General features: G+C 41.7%; 1 protein-coding gene across 1 annotated transcript in view; it reads right to left on the bottom strand.

Moving 5' to 3' along the window:
- PDE6D (phosphodiesterase 6D) overlaps positions 1-23,018 on the bottom strand; it is a 52,646-nt gene extending 29,628 nt beyond the window's left edge. The window contains exon 1 of the mRNA XM_059167716.1: positions 22,769-23,018. Coding sequence (XP_059023699.1) covers positions 22,769-22,818 — 50 coding nt within the window. The 5' untranslated portion in view covers positions 22,819-23,018. The remainder of the gene's footprint in view (positions 1-22,768) is intronic.
- Between the last annotated feature and the right edge of the window lie 132 nt (positions 23,019-23,150).

The raw sequence follows: 23,150 nt of genomic DNA, 5'->3' as shown, positions 1-23,150 counted from the left end.
TCTCTCTTAAAAAAAAAAAGGTTAAAAGCACCATGACAATACTGAAAGATATACTTGTCCTCCATAACATGTTCATTCTGAACACAAATGTGGTCTAAAATTCGAATCTCCCAATTTTTAAAAAGATTTTACTAAAACAATTTTTAAAAGATTTTATTTATTTATTTATTTGAGAGAGAGACAGAGAGAGCCAGCATGAATACGGGAGAATGGCAGATGGGGAGAGGGAGGAGCAGACTCCCTGATGAGCAGGGAGTCGAATGTGAGGCTTGATCACAGGACCCTGAGATCATGACCTGAGCCAAAGGTAGACATTGAACCAACTGAGCCACCCAGGTGCCCCAAGGTTTTTATTTTTAAGCAATCTCTACACCCAGTGTGGGGCTTAAACCCACAACCCCAAGACAAGAATTGCATGCTCTACTAATTGAGCTAGCCAAGTGGCCCCCAAATCCCCAACACTGATGAAATTTTAGATAAAAGGGTTCATAATTATTTTCCCCCAAGAATGTCTGGAATAGTCATCTACTTTATAGTTGTTAATCATTTACTGGCAATAAGTAATGATCAAGTTATAACTGGTAAAAAAGAAAAAAAGTTAACCCAGATTTGAATACAACCAAAGAATTTTGGGTTATACCAAGGCTGAATTAGATACTTCATTTACTGAAGGTTTATGAGTATTAGGCTCCGGGCTAGGATATACTATGATTAATAAAACATAATCCCCGTATATGTTCCCTGGAGCTCTCCTCCAGGTAGGGAAAACCACCAGGTAAAAGAACAATTGCAATGTAATGTGAGAAGGACTATCTCTAATGGAGACTTGTACAAAGTACCTTCTTCAGTTTACTTGTGATCAGGTCTTGTGAGATAAGATAAATATCAGTGTCTTAAAACATGCTTCCAAAGCAGAGTACCCACTCACTAACTTGTATCACCTTTCAATACTGTGCTCTACCCAGGTGTCTTGTCTCTTCCTGATTTGCATATTCAGAGAAGATAGCCAAGGTTGATAGTGTGCCATCATCTCAGGTTAAGGGGAAAACTCACACCAAACACTAAGTACTTTAAAGAACACACATAGTGTGATGACCTTAGGCAACAAGTGCAGCTCCTGAAATCTTTACATTGTGAAGTGCTTACAAACCTCTTCAGAAGAAATGCTAAGTCAAAAGCTCTGTTAGCCAGAACTTCAATTCTGTGAATAAATTAAGCTTGTTTCTTTGACACTAAAAACTGCACACTTCTGAACCTTTTATATACAGATCCTGGTAGAGAAGATGGCAAGAAGAGCTTCCTCCTGCAGAGCAAGCTATTGTGCATCTTTGAAAGTTTCCCTAATGCAGACTGTGTCTCCTTTCTGGCGAAGAGATCATTAGCAAGGTTATTCTCTTCTCATATAATGCAACTTGATTGGGTTAAAGACAGTTTCAGAGGCAGACTATGGTTCTGAAGTTGTAAAACTGAAAAACTGTAAAACTAAAACTTTTTATTCCCAAGGTTTGGGCAAGAGGATGTATTTGACTTTCCCTGATTATAACATAATTGGACAACTCCATACCACTGAGCTTTCAAGACTTTGCTCTAGGAATTTTCCAGCTTTCCATATCACAGTGCATGTATTAATGAAGAGGAAACTCAAATTGTAGGAGATCTTGTCTTGAAGCACAATTCCAACTAAACTAAAAAGGATCTGAAGAGGAAGTTTAGAAATATAATTCCCACCAACAGGACAGATAAGTTACAATCCAAACATCATTAAGAATTTCCTGGCTGGGGGTGCCTGGGTGGCTCAGTTGGTTAAGTGTCCTTGATCTTGACTCAGGTCATGATCTTAGGGTCATGAGATTGAGCCTCACATCGGGCTCCATCCCAGGCATGGTGCCTGCTTAAGATTCTCTCTCTCCCTCTACTCTTCCCCATTCATGAGCTCTTTCTTTCTCTAAAATAATAATAATAATAATAATAATTCCCTAGGGTATAGCATATTCTGGCATAGTAAAGTCAGATTCTATGTATTAGTTTAAGAACTCAAGAAAATGCTGTACTCAACTGACAATAGTTGCAAAAGCTCCTGGGAAGGTCTGACCTGACTTAACTGCAGTTTTGACACTTCCATTTAAACACCTCTCCTTCTGGGGTGCCTGGGTGGCTCAGCATTAGGCGTCTGCCTTCGGCTCGGGTCATGATCTCAGGGTCCTGGGATCGAGCCCCACATCTGGCTCCCTGCTCAGCAGGGAGCCTGCTTCTCTCTCTCCCATTCCCCCTGCTTGTGTTCCCTCTCCCACTGTGTCTCTCTCCATCAAATAAACAAATAAAGTCTTTAAAAAAACAAACAAACAGGGGTGCCTGGGTGGCTCAGTGGGTTAAGCCTCTGTCTTTGGCTCAGGTCATGATCCCAGGGTCCGGGGATCGAGCCCCACATCAGGCTCTCTGCTCAGGAGGGAGCCTGCTTCCCCCACCCTCTCTGCCTACCTCTCTGCCCACTTGTGATCTCTGTCAAATAAATAAATAAAATCTTAAAAACAAACAAAAAGAACACCTTCCCTTCTGTGGATAAGGAAAGCTTCCAAACACTGAGGGTTTTTAAGAGTTAAACAGTCTCTCAAAACAACAGTCAGTATATAAACATACATTTTTTAAAGATTTTATTTATATGAGAGAGACAGAGTGAAAGAAAAGCACGAGCCAGTGGGTGGGGGGCAGAGGGAGAGGGAGAAGAGAACCTGCTGCAAGGCTTGATCCTAGGACCCCAAGATCATGACCTGAGCCAAAGGAGATGCCTAATTGACTGAGCCATCCAGGTGCCCCCATAAGCATATCTTTTAAGGCAAATATCCATTCACCTTGGGTCAGGATTCACTTTAAATAATATAAAAGCCTGGGGCTCCTGGGTGGCTCAGTGGGTTAGAGCCTCTGCCTTTGGCTCAGGTCATGATCTCAGGGTCCTGGGATTGAGCCCCTTGTCCGGCTCTCTGCTCAGAGGGGAGCCTGCTTCCTCTCTCTGCCTGCCTCTCTGCCTACTTGTGATCTCTGTCTGTCAAATAAATAAATAAAATCTTAAAAAACAACCCCCCCCCAAATCCCCACAGTTTTTAGTCACTAGTCTTGCACTAATTTACATATACATGCTATTCTAAAAAATTAGGAAAAATTTTAAGATTCATGAACAACAGTAGTTCTCAACCTGGGATGCGTATTAGAATCGACCTGGGGAACATTTAAAACTTCCAATGCTGCCCCCCGGGTCCCTGCAAAGCAATTAAATCAGAATTTCTGGAGATGAGGAGTCGTGGTATTGGCATTTTTCAGAGTTCTTCAGGTAATTCCACTGAACAGCCAGGGTTGAGAACTACAACATGACAGAGCTTTTCCCTCTCTGAACAAATCATGATTGATAGTAGTAGTTTCTTAAACTTTCATGTGCATATATATTCCCTTGTTAAAATATACATTCCAGTTCAGTATGTCTGGGATAGGACCTGAGATTCTGCATTTCTAATCAGCTCCCCAGGTGATGCCAAGACTACTGGCCTAGGGACCAAACTTCAAGCTTTAGGGTTCAGGGAAAGAAAAGGCTTTTAAAGGATGGAAAGAACATGGGGCGCCTGGGTGGCTCAGTGGGTTAAGCCGCTGCCTTCGGCTCAGGTCATGATCTCAGGGTCCTGGGATCGAGTCCCGCATCGGGCTCTCTGCTCAGCGGGGAGCCTGCTTCCTCCTCTCTCTCTCTGCCTGCCTCTCTGCCTACTTGTGATCTCCCTCTGTCAAATAAATAAATAAAATCTTTAAAAAAAAAAAAAAAAAAAGGATGGAAAGAACAACTTACAGCCACTGAAGTCCATACTCTATACCACAAGACAGAGAGTGGTGATCCACAGTGGATAAACAAAGAATCGACACTGGTTATTAAAAGATGTTTCTAGGAAATAAGATTTTAGAAAACTGAAAGAAAGTTAGGAATAACACATTTTTCAGAGGAAAAACAATCATCGAAGCTCATCTATTTTGTGTGCACAAAGGAGTGCAGGCAACTAGGAGGAAGAAGAGAGGTGAGCAATAAGAAAAAAGATCAAATGTCTATAAAATTCTTCGGGAAAAAATCAAACCATTGGTTGGCAGTGCTGGAAAGGGATAGAGAAACACTATAAGGAGAACTACAGAGTTTATTTCTCTGCCAAAAACATGTTTGGGAACCACTACAGCTAATAAATTGAGGTTGGTGTAGATTAATAACCATCTTCCATCAACTCCCTCCTGGGGACCTAAGAAGAGACCCCAAGAGTATTAGGTCTCCCTTGGCAGTGCTTTGGGAACCAACAACAAACAGTGGACTATGTACCCAAATGTTTCTCTTTGTCTGTAGAAAGAACATTAAGAAGCTCAAACATGGGATCTCTTTGCAACTTCTTGGGAATACCCTTCTTCAAATCTCTAAACCTCATTAGAGCTATTGAAAAAAAAAAAGAAAAGAAAAGAAAGGGAAAAATTTTTTCCCCTGAGGATTTTCCCATGGAAATGGGAAATGTTTAGTATATTTTTTAGAATACAAATAATAAAATATATATAATAATAAATATAATTATATAATTATAATTATATAAAAATAAATATATAATTATATTAATACAATAAAATAAATAAAATAAAAAATAATATAAAAATATTCATAAGTTGCCACCGTACTGTTATTCTTCCAAAATAATTTCTAAAAACAACAGAATATGAAAATTTTCACATAACATTATCTGGAACAATTATATGAATCAGCTGGTATACTTTATGAGGCATTCCTTATCAAATGGGCCATTTTTTTTGATCAAAGATTGTATTTGTTTATTTAACAGAAAGAGAGAGAATAAGCAGGTGCACAAGCAGGGGGAGTGGCAGGCAGAGAGGAAGAAGCAGGCTCCCAGCTGTATAGGGAGCCTGATGGGGGAGACTCAATCCTAGGACCCTGGGATTAGGACCTGAGCTGAAGTCAGACACTGAACTGATTGAGCCACTCAGGAGTCCCTCAAGTGGGCCATTTCTAAGTAAATTCCTTCTTCTTCTTCTTTTAAGATATTATTTATTTGACAGAGGGGGGACACCAGCAGGGAGAGTGGGTGAGGGAGAAGCAGGCTTCCTGCCAAGCAGGGAGCCTGATTCGGGCCTCGATCCCAGGACCCTGGGATCATGACCTGAGTCAAGCAGACACTTAACGACTGAGTCACCCAGGCGCCCCCTCTAAGTAAATTTCTGTTTAAATGAACAGAAGAAACTAGAGGGGAAGATTTTACCAAGAAATGGAAAGGATTCTGTTGTCAGATAATTCATGTTACACATCTCTTGAGTGTAAGGATCTTTGGTGGAAACATAGGCAATCACATCTTTACATTCAGCACTCACTGTATAACGAGGATGGCTAACACATACTGAATGCCAGATACTGGCCTAAGTGCTTGATCTATATCTAAATTAATTCTCACAATGCTATGAAATAGGTGCTGTTATTAGAGTTCTTTCATGAATGAGGAATCTAGTTTAGGGATGGCAAGTACCCTGCTCAAAGGTCTCGGAATCAGTAAGCAGTAAAGTTGGTTTTTGACTGCCTGATTTAATGTCCATGCTCTCAACATTTATATGACACAGTCAGCTATCCTGCATGCCTACTTTGTACCGGGGAAAGATTATACTCAAGACAGGGGGACAGAAGATGAAGAAATTATGATCCTTAAGCTCATGATACAGGACAAGCAGTCCTTCTAGGACAAGAGGCTAGAAAGGCACTTCCAAACAGCAGAATATAGTTGTCTTTAATGCCTTAGAATGCAAGCTCAAATTATGCTGTTTGCATGCTCAATTTACAAAAAGGACACATTGCATGAATAGAGACACTATTTTCTAGTTTACACAAACTTCCCAGAAATTATTGAACCACACCAAACTATATAAAATTGATGGAGCCACAATGTCCAGGTAACAGATCTAGTACCAACTGAGGGTCCATCTCTTCCACATTCAAATGCTGAGGTGTGTGGCCAGACAATCCATTCTAGTCAAGACTGGGAAAACAGATCGGTCTAACTAAGACTGAGGTTCCGGTCTCTCTTCTGAGTTTCTGCAGTCTTCAGGGGCTAAGGGAAATCTCACTGCGTTAGTCTAACGATAGCTAAAAAGATAGATTTTTTTAAAAAGTTTTATTAATTTAAGTAATCTCTACACCCAACACAGGGCTCAAACTCACCACCGGCAGATCAAGAGTCACATGCTCTTCTGACTAAGCCAGCCAGGTACCTCAAGGTCAATAATTCTTAATCAGTGGTTCATTACTAAAGCAGACAAAGCCCTAATCTTTTGCATTTCTCAGAATTAGCTTCCTAACAGTCTTGTTTAACTTAGTAATTGCTGATAGTGTAAGGCCAGGGAAAAGGTAAACAGTATATCCAGCCTTATCTGGCAGCTGGCAACATTCACTGCTTAAAGCTGGTCTTCAAAGAAAGAGAAGGCAAGTTAAAATAGCTGCTATTTTCAATAACCTACATTCAATATATATACCAAGTTATATACCAAATTAGAATGAGTTCATTTTAATTTTTCAACTTTATCTCCTTTAATACTGACACCCAAATGAAAAAGTGGTACTCTCAGAAGTTAAATACTTTTCTCAGCAACTCAGTAAACAACATAGCTAGTGTTCAGACAGATGTCTGTCTACCCTATATACTCTTAAGAGTGGCTTCAGGCAGCTGCAAGGTCTGGGGTATCCTTGTGAGTACAGGTATCCAGAGCTAGAAAAGCTGAGGGAACAGATAAGAGGGTGAGAAAAAAAGGGTGCCAGATCCTCAAATATGCCATGGAAGTGGTCTTTTTGGCCTTCTAACGATGTTCTCCTGGGGTATGGCTAGCAGAGAACAAGGATGATCTACTGAATTATTGGTGCTATACTGATCCACAAGGAAAACAAAGTTTTATTTATGGTAATAAAACTTCCCTATTACAAGTTACATACAAAAATTGAGTTTAAATATTTCAAAATAATGATATCCTTCGACTGTAGCTATGTATCTGAATATTAAAAAAAGTGACCTGCCATGATCTCAGGGTCCTGGGATGCAGCCCAGCATCTGGCTCTCTGCTCAGCGGCGAGCCTGCTTCCTCCCCTCTCTCTGCCTGCCTCTCTGCCTACTTGTGATTTGTCTGTCAAATAAATAAATAAAATCTTAAAAAAAAAAAAAGTGACCTGCTTTTCTATCTTCTGAATGATATCATGAATCCCTCTTTTTTTTTTTTTTTTTTTTTTTTTTTTTTTTTTTTTAAAGATTTTATTTATTTATCAGTGAGAGACAGAGGGGGAGAGAGTGAGCACAGGCAGACAGAATGGCAGGCAGAGGCAGAGGGAGAAGCAGGCTCCCTGCTGAGCAAGGAGCCCTATGTGGGACTCGATCCCAGGACGCTGGGATCATGACCCGAGCCGAAGGCAGCCGCTTAACCAACTGAGCCACCCAGGCGTCCCGTCATGAATCCCTCTTGAAGGGGATTCAAGACCTTACAATCTGCTTTGAAGAACTAAAAAAGTGCAGTGTAGTAAGCAATCTAAAATTATGTTAATTGACACAGAAGGCTGATTGGTTTGTTAGAAAGTTTTTGATAAAAAGACTTCTTACCCTGGGGCACCTGGGTGGCTCAGTGGGTTAAGCCTCTGCCTTTAGCTCAAGTCATTATCTCAGGGTCCTGGGATGGAGCCCTGCATCTGGCTTTCTGCTCACGCTGCCCCCCCCCCACCCCCTCCCCTGCTGCTCTTCCTTTTCGTGATCTCTCTCTGTCAAATAAATAAATAAAATCTTTAAAAAAAAAAAAAACGACTTCTTACCCTATTAAGAAACCAAAGGAAACAAAATCTCAGGCAGGAGAGCATTTGGCAGTATGGCCTACATTATGAACTGCTTTGATTTGAAGAGCGGGATGGTTAGGATTTGAAATTAACCCTAGGCAAATTGTACATCTGCTCATGAAAGCTAGTTTAGAGACATGGGTTGACATCTTTCTGCAGACAGAGTAAGTTTTGCATAATCAGCAAACACAAAACTAGAATTTCTCAGTAATCTACACAAATGATTTATTAAAATCTATCTGGCTCACTACAGAGCCAAAGGAGTGATGTTCAGAGAGAGTGATGATGAAAAGTCTGTTTTATTGGTGGGGGGGTCATGTTATTGTAGCACTCTTTCTCCCTTTATCATTTACCCCCAAGCCTCCAAAGAGAGCTGCTACTGTTATTTTTCCCTTTCTCTGGTATAATCACGCTAACCACCTCATTCACTGAAGTTCTACTGTGTACCAGGCACAAGTTATATTGAGGATTCTATAACTGTGCTGCCAAAAATGTGATCCATAGACCACTGGGGCTGGTTTGTGAATCGTCTGTTACCAGTTTGTGACAAGATAAGTGTTTAAAAACTATAATAGCAACTAAGCAGATTAATTTGTGGATTCTAATAGAGCCTTCTGGCTTTATTTTATATGTCATTTTTAAATTAACTCGTATCTATGATTTTTATTAACTCATTTTATTTTATGAAAATGTTGGTCTGTGAAGGATTAAAAATAAAAACCTGGATCATTACCAGTGACAGTTCAAGAAACACTATTCTAGATTGAAAGATAAGATCTCTGGTCTTAATATGGTCTCAGTATAATCCAATTGAATGTCCAATAAAAAAAGTCCTTCCATTTTCAGACACACATTTCTGAGGGACATATAAAGTTCAAGCTTTGAAGCAGTTTTGGGGAATGTTAATTTTTTAAAAAAGGGGGGTTATAATAGGTTAAAAGGTTGATCATGATAGGTTAAAAGAGTTGATAATAGGTTAAAAGAAGAACAGAGATGGGTGAGATAGGAAGGTAATGTCAAGCAAGCAGAAAGGACAATTTGATAAAGAACAGCAACTCAGTAGGAAACCAGAAGGGCAGCAGATATAATAAAGTGCTATAAGCCTGGGGTAAGAAAGTCAAGAGGGTAAATTCAGGTTTGTTGGAGGAAGAAAGACACAGAGTCTCTGCCATCCGTTTCATTCTTCAGAATCACCTTCTACTCCAGCCCCTACATGTACCTATCCTCCAGCGAGCCTTAGAGTTCCTGCATCTCAGTATATTCTTGTGTTTCAGTGTTTAGCATATGTGGCTCTACTATGCCTAGAACAAGCGTCCCACTCTAGGATGCTCCTTAAAGTCACAATGCTGTGTCAACCTCTCTGATCCCTCCTCAGTGTACCTATAGGCTTGTTTACACCAGCATGGAAGTACTCATCAGAATGTCAGTCAAGGGGCGCCTGGATGGCTCAGTGGGTTGGGCCGCTGCCTTCGGCTCGGGTCATGATCTCGGGGTCCTGGGATCGAGTCCCGCATCGGGCTCTCTGCTCAGCAGGGAGTCTGCTTCCTCCTCTGTCTCTCTGCCTACTTGTGATCTCTCTCTGTCAAATAAATAAATAAAATCTTAAAAAAAAAAAAAAATGTCAGTCAAATTTGCAAGTCAAGTTCCATGGGCACAATACTATCTATCCCTTCTCAGTGCTCCACACCTAACTGACACTCAGATGTGTGTTGAACCACAATGAGTAACAGAGAGCAAGTCAGAAGGGTTGCTAGAACTCTCCCTCTCAGGCTGAGCAACCAGAAAGCAAAGCTCATTGAAGAGTGTTCAGGAGCCAAACATGGAGAACTGCTCATTCAGGATTCAGAAAGCTGTGCCAAGGGCAACTTAAACCTGGAGCTCAGCAAAAACAAGCAGCAAAGGAAGCACCAAAAAAATCCTATTCTCCCTAAGGAGAACAGCTAGTCAGTCAGCCAAACTGCAGGTAAAAACACATTAGAATTTAAAAGCCCATCCTACATTAAATTGAATTCATGACTTGGCAGAGTATCTATAAATTATATATGGGCATGCGGTTCATTACCTATAGTTTGAGGAATTCCAAGGTAAGTAGAAGTTCCAGGCAAAGTGGCTGACTCAGCACATACTGATATATGCTAATGTCTACCACGGCAGCCCAGGGTAATACAAGCAAAAGCTTCAGCACCAAGGGCACAGGCATGAAGAAAAACCTCTGTCTTCTCATTCCTCTGGGCTGAAAGCAGCTGTACAGACTAGCAATAAACAAAGGGAGTCTCTATTTGGTGGTATCCTACGCATTTTCATCATAGGAATGCCTTTCTTTCTTTCCGGTTTTTTTTTTTTTTTTTTTTTTTTTTTTTTTTTTTTTAAAAGGAATTCCTTTCTTTGCTCTGCTTCCCTAGCTTTGGGTTGTGGCCTTTTTTCTTCTTCTTGCTCTCTTTTAACACTTTGCCTTCATGATCTCTCCCCTCTCAAACTTGCTCCTCCTTGCTCACTTTCTGAACTCATTTAACTCATTTCTGTTTCTTACTCCCACCTTCATTCTTCTTTTTTATAAATTTGTATTAATTTATTTTTAAACTAATCTCCAACCCCAACATGGGACTTGAACTTACAACTCTGAGATCCAGAGTTGTGTGCTCTACTGACTGCGCCAGCCAGGTGTCCCAAAGTTTCATTAATTCTTAAATATCACTTCTTTCAAAGCCCTCCTTCTAGGCTTTTTCTGCACTAGCACTGGTTAGACAGAGCATCCTGTATGTTTCCTCACATTCGTGAGAACCAATCCTAATTGGTGATTCTCCCCATCCCTGAGAAACCAGGTTTCAGTATCCTTGAAACATAATATGCAGCACTGTAATCAGTGGTGATATCCCTGTGAAATAATACTCTGCCCCTGGCAAAGGCACTGTGCTTGGAAAGCATACAATCAAAATTCAAACTGGCCTAGAAAACAGTGGAGGCAAGTAATTTAGCAATGAGAAGATCACTATTTGAAACACCACACACTCTTCTCACTAGCAAAGTCAAATGAAACTAACCTTTTTTCCCCCTCATAGGTCCATTTCTCTACTAATGTGTGCCGTTATGTGCCTGAAACTGGTCAGAAACAAGCTAGAATAGACACAGTCATGGAGAAAATACAAGGCCCTTCCCCAAGGGTGTGATCCCAAAAGGTTCAGCCACTATTTCCTATATGTTATTTGAAGGCATAGGATATTGCTTGGAATCCTATCAAAAGTCACATTCAGAGACCTGTGAACTTTACCTAGTTTTAAAAACATGCTACAGTATTGAGAGGAAAACCAACTTCTTCAAGTTAGAAGCCTCTTAAAAAAAGAAAAGGCATAGATAATTTTGCTTTTCAAGTGGGACATGTGTCATGTAGAGGGCTTCCTCTGCTATCACTTCAACAGTCACTACTTCCAGAATTGTGAAAAAAGGCTTCAGATGTCTAAGCTGGGGTAAAAAAGAATCACTAAGACTCTGGCTTTATCAATACCCTGAAACATGAAACCTACAAGAGACAGCAACCCTGAACTTTAAAACAAAGATAAATAATTGAAACCATGCTACAGTAAGCACAATGCATTTGCAGAGCTATGGGTTTGTTGTTGATGTTTAAAGATTTTATTTATTTATTTGAGAGACAAAGAGCGAGTGAGCGAGTGAGCGAGCGCAGAAGGGGGAGGAAGAGGGAGAGGTAGAAGCAGACTCCCTGCTGAGCAGAGAAGCCAATGTGGGGCTTGATCCTAGAGCCCCGGGATCATGACCAGAGCCGAGCGCAGACGCCCAACCCAATGAGCCACACAGGTGCCCCTGAAGAGCTATGGTTTTTAAAGAGAGTTGGCATAAAATATTTCACTCAAATTTCAGAACATCTCTGTTAAGCAGACAAAGCAAGCATTTTCCTTGTTTTACAGATGTTAAGCAACTTGGACAAAGTTAGGTAGCTTAAATAAGTGATTTCCATTCTTTTTTTTTTAAATTAAGTAATCTCTACACCCAACATGGGGCTCAAACTCATGACCCCAAGATTAAGCATCGCATACTCCACTGACTGAGCCAGCCAGACACCCCAGTGATTTTCATTCTTTAATAAGACCTACCTCCTCAAGCTACTTCTTTGATCTCTGCATTCCTAGGTCACCAGATTTCTAGAAAAGGTAAAGTATTCTTTAAATTCTTAAAAGTAAAGTGACTGGGGCCCTGGGTGGCTCAGTGGGTTAAGCCTCTGCCTTTGGCTCGGATCATGATCTCAGGGGCCTGGGATCGAGCCCTGCATAGGCTCTCTGCTCAGTGGGGAGCCGGCTTCCCCCTCTCTCTCTGCCTGCCTGTGGTCTCTATCAAATAAACAAATAAAATCTTTAAAAAAAAAAAGTAAAGTGACTTAATTTCCTCATCTATTATCCATTTTCTAATCCCGGCAGATTATACCTAATTTATTTCCTCAAGTATCGGCTACTCTCAAAAAGATCACCAACCACCTATAAGGTATCATGGGATTCTTAGTAGTCTCCAACATTCAGGGAACGAATTCAATTTCCAGCAATTCCAAGGACTTGTTTTTGACTTCCATTCCTCCTCATTCTTAATCCCAAATCGCCTCCAAAGCACTCTGTTCCTGCATGTTTCATGTCACCTTCCCTCCTCTGTTACTCTCCAGGATCTTGAAAATTAAGCTGCTCAACACCTACTCATCTCTCTTTTAAGATCCTATCCCAAGGACAATTCTAAAGCCTTCAACAACACCTCCAGGAGTAGTCAACCTTCCTCTGAGATACTACAGCACTTTATGCTACTTAGGCACTTATTTTGTGACACTTGAAATATAGCCATAAAAAGAAGGGGGTGGCCTAATTGTATGACATTTCTGTAGTCAGAACTTCCAGGTTCTGCCTTAATCTCAGAGATAACGTCATCAATCCTTAATTTCCCATTTTTTTATAAAGTGAGTAATTATATAGAGTTGTTGCAATAATGTAATAGTATATCAAAGTAGTTTGAAAAACTGAAAAAGACTATAGGAATGTCAAATATTATTAGGTCACCCCCTTTCTTCTTATAGCTATATTTAAAGTGTTATTTATATTAGAGTTATTTGTTTAGTTCTCTAGATTTTATCTAAATTCAGAGACAGTAATTACTCTCCAGGACTCTGAACCAGTGGGTCCACAATACGCTAAATAGAATACTTCAAAAATACTGAGCATCTAAGAAAAGAGTTGTCTGAAAAACAAAATGGAAATGATGTCTTGTTTTAATTATGTCAAATTACAAATAATGTTTTGCCTATTTTAGGTGTAGCTCATATCTAAATAGAAATACTTGCTGCAAAGAATCCTCGTTAATTAAGAATGATTGTCATCAAATCAAAGAATTGTGGTGTTGGAAAATGATTGGAGTCCTTCTGGAGATCATCTCTCTAACACTTTATCTTGATGCACACAAAATTTCCCTCTGCAATCCTCCTGATGGACAGGAACATCCATTTGCTACTTAAAATACTTTCTGGAAAACGCTCCCCACCCTCTTTCAGGTAATTGGGCTAAAAAATCTTTGTTCTCTATAACATCTACCCTTCACTGAGAGCCAAACAGAATACATTTAATTCTTTCTCTCTAGAACAGCTTTTTAAACTTTAGAACACTCACATCCCTTGCTTAATTCTTCATCTTCAGGTCAAACCTTCCCATTCTCCACATGATTCCAGTGCCTCTCCTCTGGACCAGGTGGACTTAGCCATGACCTCTCATTAGAGACCAAACAAGTTCCTCACGTGTGGGACTTCTTTGCCAATCATGAGATTTTTATGGATATTAGACTGTAAGAAAATATACTTGTTTTTCTTCTCAGCTTCAAAATTATCATCAGGTCAAAAGCAAAAAAAGAACAGTACTCTTAACTTCTTGACAATCTGAGTTTTAAGTATTCAGGCACTGGTTGGAAATTTTAGGTTACTAGTCACAATAGACTTTTTGTTTTTAAAGATTTTATTTATTTATTTGACAGAGAGAGAGAGCACAGATAGGCAGCAGCAGGCAGAGAGAGAGGGGGAAGCAGGTTCCCTGCTGAGCAGAGAGCCCAATGCGGGTCTCGATCCCAGGACCTTGAGATCATGACCTGAGCTAAAGGGAGAGGTTTAACCCACTGAGCCACCCAGGTGCCCCATCACAATGGCCTTTAAACTATCTTCCTATGGTGCTAAAGCTCAGGAACAGGGATTGGTCTGTGGGTTCAGAAGTCAAGTTTTCCTCTACCATGCAGATCTGAGGCTGCGGACTGCTTACAAGGAAGGCCTGTGAGCCAAAAGTGAGGTCAAGCTTAATAGGAACCCAGAGCTGCCAAACCTCAGCACTACTGCTAGCCCTTTATCAAATACAGTGATAATATAGCCAGAATTCTTCATGGGAGTCTCACCACATTCTGTTGCATTTCTCCAGAAGTTACTATAATGTTTCATTATAAACCATATATAGAATCCTCAAAGAAATTTAGAAGATCTGAAGACTATCTAATTATATTTCAAAATTCCTCCCCAAAATGTGAAAGCAGGAATGCCCATTTAAAAATCCTAAATAACATGATTGATAGGGCATAATTTCACTTAATCCATTCAGGGTAATAATAACAACTTCTCATCCTGGAAAACACACTACCAATCATAATCTACATGAAGTTTATGACTGGACAATCTGTGATCAACAGTGTTCACTGGCTTTATGAGTACTGTGTTTCGGTTGCTTCCCCAGAGCTTGAGTTGATAAACAAAAACTGTATTTTAGAAAATCATAAACTCAAAAATCAAACTCAATTTTAACACCTGGCCAAGGCATATATTAGGGAATATGGACTTTCTTTTTTTTTTTTTTAAAGATTTTATTTATTCATTTGAGAGAGAGAGACAGTGAGAGAGAGCATGAGTGAGGGGAAGGTCAGAGAGAGAAGCACACTTCCCGTGGAGCTGGGAGCCTGATGCAGGATTCAATCTCGGGACTCTGGGATCATGACCTGAGCCGAAGGCACTGGTCCAACCAACCGAGCCACCCAGGTGTCCCAGGGAATACCGACTTTCAAGAAAAGTTCAACAGTCTACTATTTTTAATAAGGAAATCTAAATGAATAGAAGATTTAAAGCCAAATATTTTTGACTAGAAGTAAAGTCAAAGATCAAAATGCTATGAGAGGGGCGCCTGGGTGGCTCAGTGGGTTAAAGCCTCTGCCTTCGGCTCAGGTCATGGTCTTGGGGTCCTGGAATCAAGTCTGGCCTCCGGCTCTCTGCTTAGCAGGGAGCCTGGCTTCCCTTCCTCTCTCTGCTTGCCTCTCTGCCCACTTGTGATCTCTGTCACATAAATAAATAAAATCTTAAAAATAAAAAAAAGATGCTATGAGAAAGAGGATGTGGGGGATCCAGGACCAAACTATGGAGAGGGAATGAAAAAAAACACGTGAAAGTTACTTTCAGAAACCTTCTGAGCCATATTAGTTCCTTTTCTGCTAAGCTGTCATAAATTGAAATGTAACTATTTCCCAGAAAACAAGGTAAACACTAGGCATACATCAATGTTTACTAATTAAATCATTTCTTCAAACAGGCAAAACAGAAATATTCTATTTTCTTAGTCAGAGAAGAACAGCATGAAGGCACTGGTTTATCTCAGAAAAAAAAAAAAACTGGCTTTGCAGCAATATTATTACCACTGTTATTGTTATAATGTTAATAATTATTAATAAAACAAATAATAACATAGTTAACATTTATTACTTACTATGTGCCAGGCCCTATATTAATTATTTTATATGCAGTCTCATGTAATTTTAACAACACTGAGGAAATTATACGGATACTGAGGTTTACAGTTTGAATGCTCTATCTAGGGTAACAATGCTGAAGGCAGTAAGTCTGAACCTAGAGTCCACACTCTTAACCACTGAACTCTTTAACTACTGTTCTGCTCTGCTGCAGTTACTCATAAGCTTTCTCCATAAAAGCTACACACACACACACACAGCAAGTGAAGTGTCCCTTTCCCCCCAAACAGTTGCCAATACTGAATATTATTGATTTTGATTTATTTATTTATAGTAGGCTCCATGGCTCTTGTGAGGCTGGAACCCAAAACCCAAAGATCAAGAATTGCATGTTCAGGCACCTGGGTAGCTCAGTCATTAAGTGTCTGCCTTCGGCTCAGATCCTGATCCCAGGATCCTGGCATCAAGGTTGGTATCCAGCTACCTGTTCAGCGGGAAGTCTGCTCCTCCTTCTCCCTTTGCCCTTCCCCAGACTGTGCACTCTCTCAAATAAATGAATAAAATCTTTAAAAAAAAAAAAAAAAAAAAGGAGGGGCGCCTGGGTGGCTCAGTGGGTTAAAGCCTCTGCCTTCTGCTCAGGTCATGGTCTCAGGGTCCGAGGATCGAGACCCGCATCAGGCTCTCTCTGCTCAGTGGGGAGCCTGCTTCCCCCCTCTCTCTGTCTGCTGCTTTGTCTACTTGTGATCTCTCCCTGTCCAAAAAAAAAAAAAAAAAAAGACTTAAAAAAAATAAAAATAATAAAAATAAGAGACGTATGCTCTACTGACTGAGCCAGCCAGGAGCACCTATTATCAACTTTTTAAATTTTTGTTAATTAATTGGGAAAAAAGAGACAGTCTGTTGATTTATTAAAGTTGAACATCTCTTAATATATTCATTGGCTACTTGTAGTTTTCTTCTGTGAACTCTTTGTTCATATTCTTTATTTTGAGTTAAACATTTATTTTATTTTTTAAAAAGATTTATTTGAGATAGAGTGAGAGAGAGAAAGAGCATAAACAGGTAGATGGGGCAGAGGGAGATGCAAGCTCTTCAGTGAGCAGGGAGCCAGGTGTGGGGCTCAATTGCAGGACCCTGAAATCATGACCTGAGCTGAAGGCAGACGCTTAACTGACTGAGCCACCCAGCTCACCCATTTATTTTACTGATTCGTAGGCAGTTGTTTATTTTTTTAATTTTTAAAAGATTTTATTTATTTGCTTATTTTTGAGAGGGGGAGAGAGAGAGAAAGAAGGAGAGGGAGAATCTTTTTTTTTTTTTTTTTAAAGATTTTATTTATTTGACAGACAGATTACAAGCAGGCAGAGAGGCAGGCACAGAGAGAGGGGGAAGCAGGCTCCCCGCTGAGCAGAGAGCCTGATGTGGGGCTCAATCTCAGGACCTGAGATCATGACCTGAGCCGAAGGCACAGGCCCAACCCACTGAGCCACCCAGGTGCCCTGGAGAGGGAGAATCTTAAGCAGGCTCCATGCCCAGTGCAGAGCCTAATGTGGGGCTTCATCGCATGACCCTGAGCTCAAGACCGGAGCCAAAATCAAGAGTCAGATGCTTAACTGACTGAGCCACTCAGATTATTATTAATTAAAGATTTTTTTTTAAGTGATCTCTACCCTCAACGTGGGTCTCAAACTCACGACCTCAAGATCAAGAGCCACATGTTCCACCAACCGAACCAGTCAGGAGCCCCTGGTGGCAATCATTTATATTCTAGGTATTATATTAACTTCTGGAGTACAAGTAAATGGGGGCAATTAGCTAATCTTCAAAGGAAAAGTTAAATCACTACTTCATATCTTAGACCAAAGCAAATTCCAAATGATATAAGAATAATAAAATTATATGGGCGCCTGAGCCACCTAGGTGTCCCCCATATTCTTTTTTTAAAAATAGATTTTATTTATTTCTTTGACAGAGAGAGACACAGCGAGAGAGGGAACACAAGCAGGGGGAGTGGGAGAGGAAGAAGCAGGCTTCCTGAGGAGCAGGGAGCACGATGTGGGGCCCGATGTGGGGTTCGATCCCAGGACTCTTAGATCATGACCTGAGTTGAAGGCAGATGCCTAATGACTGAGCCACCCAGGTGCCTCAAAGTAAGTTAGAGGAAAAAATGTTCTTAAGAAATCATAAGGCAGAGAAAACACATTTACAATACTGTATACCATAGTTACTTAAAAAATTCTTGTGTAAGTATACCTGCACAGTTTAAATCAGTGTTGTTCAAGGGCCAACTGTATTTATGTTGAGGAAAAGCAGTTTGAAGAGGAAGAACAGTGCATTATACAGGGTACACTGGAAAACCTGTATAAAAGGACTATGACAAATTTATGTCATGGAAAGCAATTAAAGGGACGCGTGGGTGGCTCAGTCAGTTAAGCATCTGCCTTCAGCTCAGGTCATGATCCCTGGGTCCTGGAATCAAGCCCCGAACTGAGCTCCCTGCTTAGCAGGATGCCTCCTTCTCCTTCCCCCTCTTCTACTCCCCTTGGCTTAAACTCTCTCTCTCTGACAAATAAGTGAATAAAATCTTAAGGAAAATAAAAGAAGGCAATTAAAAGTAAAAATCTTTGCAAGTTATGAACATGGTAGATTAATTATTAGGAGAAAAAATAAGTTACAAAATAATGCTTATGTTTCAATTCTTATAAAAGTAAATATACTACATTAGCCATATTGGAAGGTTATATTAAAATATCAATAAAGGTCATTTCTGGGGGCTGAGTTTGGTAATGGAAAAATTAAGTACCACTTTAAAACAGCACAAGAAGTTAGATTTCTCCCACATGTAATTTGTGTAAAAAATTCCAGGTGGATTAAAGAGCTAAACATTAAAAAGAGATGAGAACATAGAATATTTAATCTTGAGATAAGAAAATTTTGTTTTGTTTCTTTAGTCATAACAATTAATCTGCATTGCAAACTTATAAAGTAGATACTATGATTTTTATCTGTTTGAATATTAAAAACTGGATGGGAAGAGACAGTGGAGTGACTTGCCCAAGGTCAGGAAGGTCTCTTATGACACGAAATGCAAGGGTGCCTGAGTGGCTCAGACGGTTAAGCATCGAACTCTTTATTTCAGTTCGGGTCATGATCTCAGAATGGAGAGATCAAGCCCTGAGTTGGGCTCCACATCAGGGGGAGTCTGCTTGAGATTCTCTCCTTCTTCCTCCCCCACTTTTCTTGATTATGCTTGTGTGAGGGGGTGTGATGCATGGCCCACATACGCGCGCTCTCTCTCACTCAAGTAAAGAAATCTTTAAGACACAAAATGGAGAGGTGCCTGGATGGCTCAGTTAGTTAAGTGTCTGCCTTTGGCTCAGGTCCTGATCCCAGGGTCCTGGGATTGAGTCCCGCATCAGGCTCCCTACTCAGTGAGGAGCCTGCTTCTCCCTCTCCCCTCCAGCTTGGACTCTCTGTCACTATTTCTGTCTCTCTCTCTAATAAATTTAAAAAAAAAAAAAAAAAAGACACAAAATGCAGATGTCACATGTAAAATATTGATGAATTTAAAATGATAATTTAAGGGGCGCCTGGGTGGCTCAGTGGGTTAAGCCGCTGCCTTCGGCTCAGGTCATGATCTCAGGGTCCTGGGATCGAGTCCCGCGGCGGGCTCTCTGCTCAGCGGGGAGCCTGCTTCCTTCTCTCTCTCTCTGCCTGCCTCTCAGTGTACTTGTGATTTCTCTCTGTCAAATAAATAAATAAAATCTTTAAAAAAAAAATAAAATGATAATTTAAAACCTGTTCAACAGGAGCACACGGGTGGCTCAGTCAGACAAGCATCTGCCGCCTTCAGGGTCCTGGGAGCAAGCCCCCAGTTGGGCTGTCTGCTCAGTGGGGAGTCCACTTCTCCTTCTCCCTCTGGCCTCCCCCCACACCATGCTCTCTCTCAAATAAACTCTTTGAAAACAAATAAATAAATAAAATTTGTTCAATAAAAAAGGAGATGAGCAATACATTGATGAAAAATATTTGCAACATACAGAACAGGCAAATGATATTAAAATAAAGAAACCTACAAACCAGTAAGTAAAAAATTCAATAATAAAATGGGCAAAAACAAAATCAATAGGCAATTCATGGAAAAGAAACTGCCAAACAGAAGATTTTGCAACTTCTCTAATAATAAGAAAAACTACTATAGGAATGCCTGAATGGACTTAGTCAGTTAAGGGTCTGTCCTTGGCTCAGGTCATGATCCCAGGGTCCTGGGATTGAGTGCCACATCTGTCACATCAGGCTCTTTGCTCAGTGGGGAGCCTGCTTCTTCCTCTGCCTGCCTGCCTCTCCCCCTGCTCAAGCACTCTCCCTCTCTCTGACAAATAAGTAAAATCTAAAAAAAAAAAAAAAAAAAGCTACTACATTATGTTTACTAGGCATCAGGTGCTTTTCTAAATGCTTCAGTTATCAATTCATTCGATCTTCACAACAGATGAGGAAATGGAGGCATAGGTTAAAGAAGTTGCTCACACACAACCAAGAGTACAAGGCTGGGATTCCAACATAGAAAGTACAGCTCCACAGTCCAGAATTGCTTTTTTTTTTTTTTTTTTTTAAAGATTTATTTATTTATTTATTTGACAGAGAGAGAGAGAGAGAGAGAGAGAGAGACCACAAGTTAGGCAGAGAGGCAGGCAGAGAGAGAGGAGGAAGCAGGCTCCCCGCTGAGCAGAGAGCCCGATGTGGGACTCGATCCCAGGACTCTGAGATCATGACCTGAGCTGAAGGCAGCGGCCCAACCCACCGAGCCACCCAGGCGCCCCCAGAATTGCTTTTAACCGCTATGCTCCATTACCTATTCAGGAATCCAGATATCCAGGGAAATACAAATTAAAACAAGGTATTACTTGTCTAGATTGTCAAAAATATAAAAGATAGACATAGTCAATGTGGAAATGAGCACTGTCATTGTTGTTAGGAGAATATAATGGAGCTTTTTTTTTTGGTAGAAAATACTTAACAGAAACAGATACAGTAGAAATTCAGAAAAACAATTTACCCAATAATAAAGAGGGACAATAGGTAGTTTGTTTTACTAAAACATTGTTTTTGTCCTGAAGGTAGTGGGCAAATTCTAGAACTCCTTTCCCTTTCTCTCTCAATCCTCAGATGTCAATAAAGGCTACCAGAGGCTAAGTATCTTCTTGCTACCATGTTAACTTTTTTATGTGGCTTCTTCTGTTAAGATTTAATCAGCTCAGGTCAAACCTTCTCTGAAAGCCTGTTTCTTAACACACTAAAGTCATCATTGAACTGGTTAATTCACCTGCCCTTTATGGGGCTGATGCAGGTTCTGCTTTCTACTCTTTTCCACATTTGTCCCTTGGCCTCTTTTTCAACAGTTTCACCAGACTGAGCCCAGACTGAGGTAAGAAGTTAAATTTTCCCCTTCTGCTTTGTCTGAAAGCCATGAAAAAGATTCTTGTTTTCAGCAATGTGTTTACTCCAATCGCACAAAAATGGTGCTTCTGAAATCGCTCAATTCTCCAGTCTCCGGTTTTACTGTCTACAGCACACATGTTAAGTAACAATATAAATTACTTAAGTGAAAAATAAAATTTGTGTCATAGTTTTTCTAACACTTCAGCCATCCCTATTTACTTATAGGTGCTAATATGAAGAGAAACACCAAAAGGTACATGGAGCTATTAAAGAGGCTGTTACTAAAATTCACTACGTTAAAGTACTGAAAAAGTTTATCAGGAATGGCATTACGCCCAGGTGATAACGCCAATCGGTGTCCCCCCCCCCCCCCCCCAAGAAGCATAGCAGGTCAGCTTCCATTTGAAACTTTTCATTTGCAAATCCAAAGCATCCTGTAACTTTTTTGCATTTTGTGTTCTAAAATTTACTACCGAATTGGTCTCTGACAGTGACAAAGCAATTAAAATTTGCAGGGGTGAAATGGGCATTGTGAAAACAAAGGCAGCTCAGAGAAAAGTGCCTCATTCAATCTCCTTTTAGGGGAACAGATCTAAAGTGAGGGCTACAATTTCACCAAGAGAAGAATTTGAGAATGTCCCATATTGTACGCACACCATGTAAAAAGAGAAAAAGGTCAGCAGGAAAATCTGAAATTGGAATGTCCAGGATTGCATTTTTTTCATACGCATTCTATGGTTACAGATCGACCCTCCATTACAACACGAGGTTTCCTCATTGCTTTAAGGAGCGAAGGTTGCACAAGCGGCACAACAGGCCCGAGGCAATGATTTCTCTATCCTGCTAAATCCTACCGTCTCCCCAAAGTAATCAAGTAATTGCTGGACAGCTCCACCTTGTCTACGCGTTAACCACACAAACGCGAAGGAGCAGATACCTTTGCCAGGAGTCCCAGTGCAACACCACAACACTTCAAGGCACCTCACGCACGAGTTTAGGGTCCTCACTTCGCTGGACAGAAAAGCGAAAAGCTGAGAAAGAAGCAGCCACCATCCAATGCCTCAAAAGGCCAAGACAGAGGTAAGATGAGGTCGATCCCGGGCTTCTCTTTGCCCACCTTCCTCGGCTCCAGCCCTGGAAGGAGCCACAAGTGAGGCAGAGAAGTTGTGGAAAACAAGGCGGGGGTCGGGTGGGATAGGGGAACCCGGGAGAGTTTAGCGCAAGTATTTGCATTTGTCCCATACAAGGTCACTCGCTCCGAGTCACTTTTTCCTGCTCCCCCGGGGGCTTCCCGCCAAACGGGCTGCGGGGCTCCGAGGCCAGCTCACCGCGCCCCCTCAGTCCTACACTGCGGGCCGCAGCCCCTTCCCGGCCTCTGGCTGCGGGCCGAGGCTCGGACCCAAGCCGGCCTCCCCGAATCCCGTTTCCGACGCCAGGCGCTACTCCCAACCCAATTGCGTCCGGGGTCCTCCGCCTCCAGTCCCCGGGGCTCCAGACAACGTCCCCTTCCTCCCTCAGGACGCCCCCTGCCTTGCCTCCAGTGCCCGGTCCCGCCGGGGGCCCCAGACGCCGTTCCCCCTGTCCCTCCAGCCGCGCTCCCGTCCGGTGCCCACCTCGCGCGGCCCCCGCCCCCGGCCCGTCTCCTCAGCTAGAGGCCACCTCCCAAGTCCTCCCGGCCCCGCCCCGCTCCCGGGCGGATACAGTTTGAAGCCCTTCAGGATCTCCCTGGCCCGCTCGTCCTTGGCTGACATGTTGCGGCGGCCGCCGCCCGCGGCTCTCTCACGCTGGCCCGGCGGAGCCTCACAGACGGTGCCCAGGAACGGAGGACTGAGCCGCAGCCCGGCCTGGAAACCTCGGGCGAGCAGAGGCAGCGGCCAGACCCGGACCGGCCTCTCCCTCCCCTTAGCTCCCGCTCCTGATCCCTTCTCCTTCCCCCTAGCCTCGGAGCACCCGCCCCAAAGCCAATGGAAAGCTCACCTCGCCGATTGGCACCCTAAGCAGCCAATAGAAACACTCAGCGGCTTCGCCGGGGGACGACGAGCGTCAGTGGGCAGGGCCCTCCCCGGGAAGTCCCGTAGGACAA

The sequence above is a fragment of the Mustela lutreola genome, chromosome 3 (genome assembly GCF_030435805.1).
Source record: "Mustela lutreola isolate mMusLut2 chromosome 3, mMusLut2.pri, whole genome shotgun sequence".
NCBI classification, from domain to species: Eukaryota; Metazoa; Chordata; class Mammalia; order Carnivora; family Mustelidae; genus Mustela; species Mustela lutreola.
This window is presented reverse-complemented; position numbering and strand designations above follow the sequence as displayed.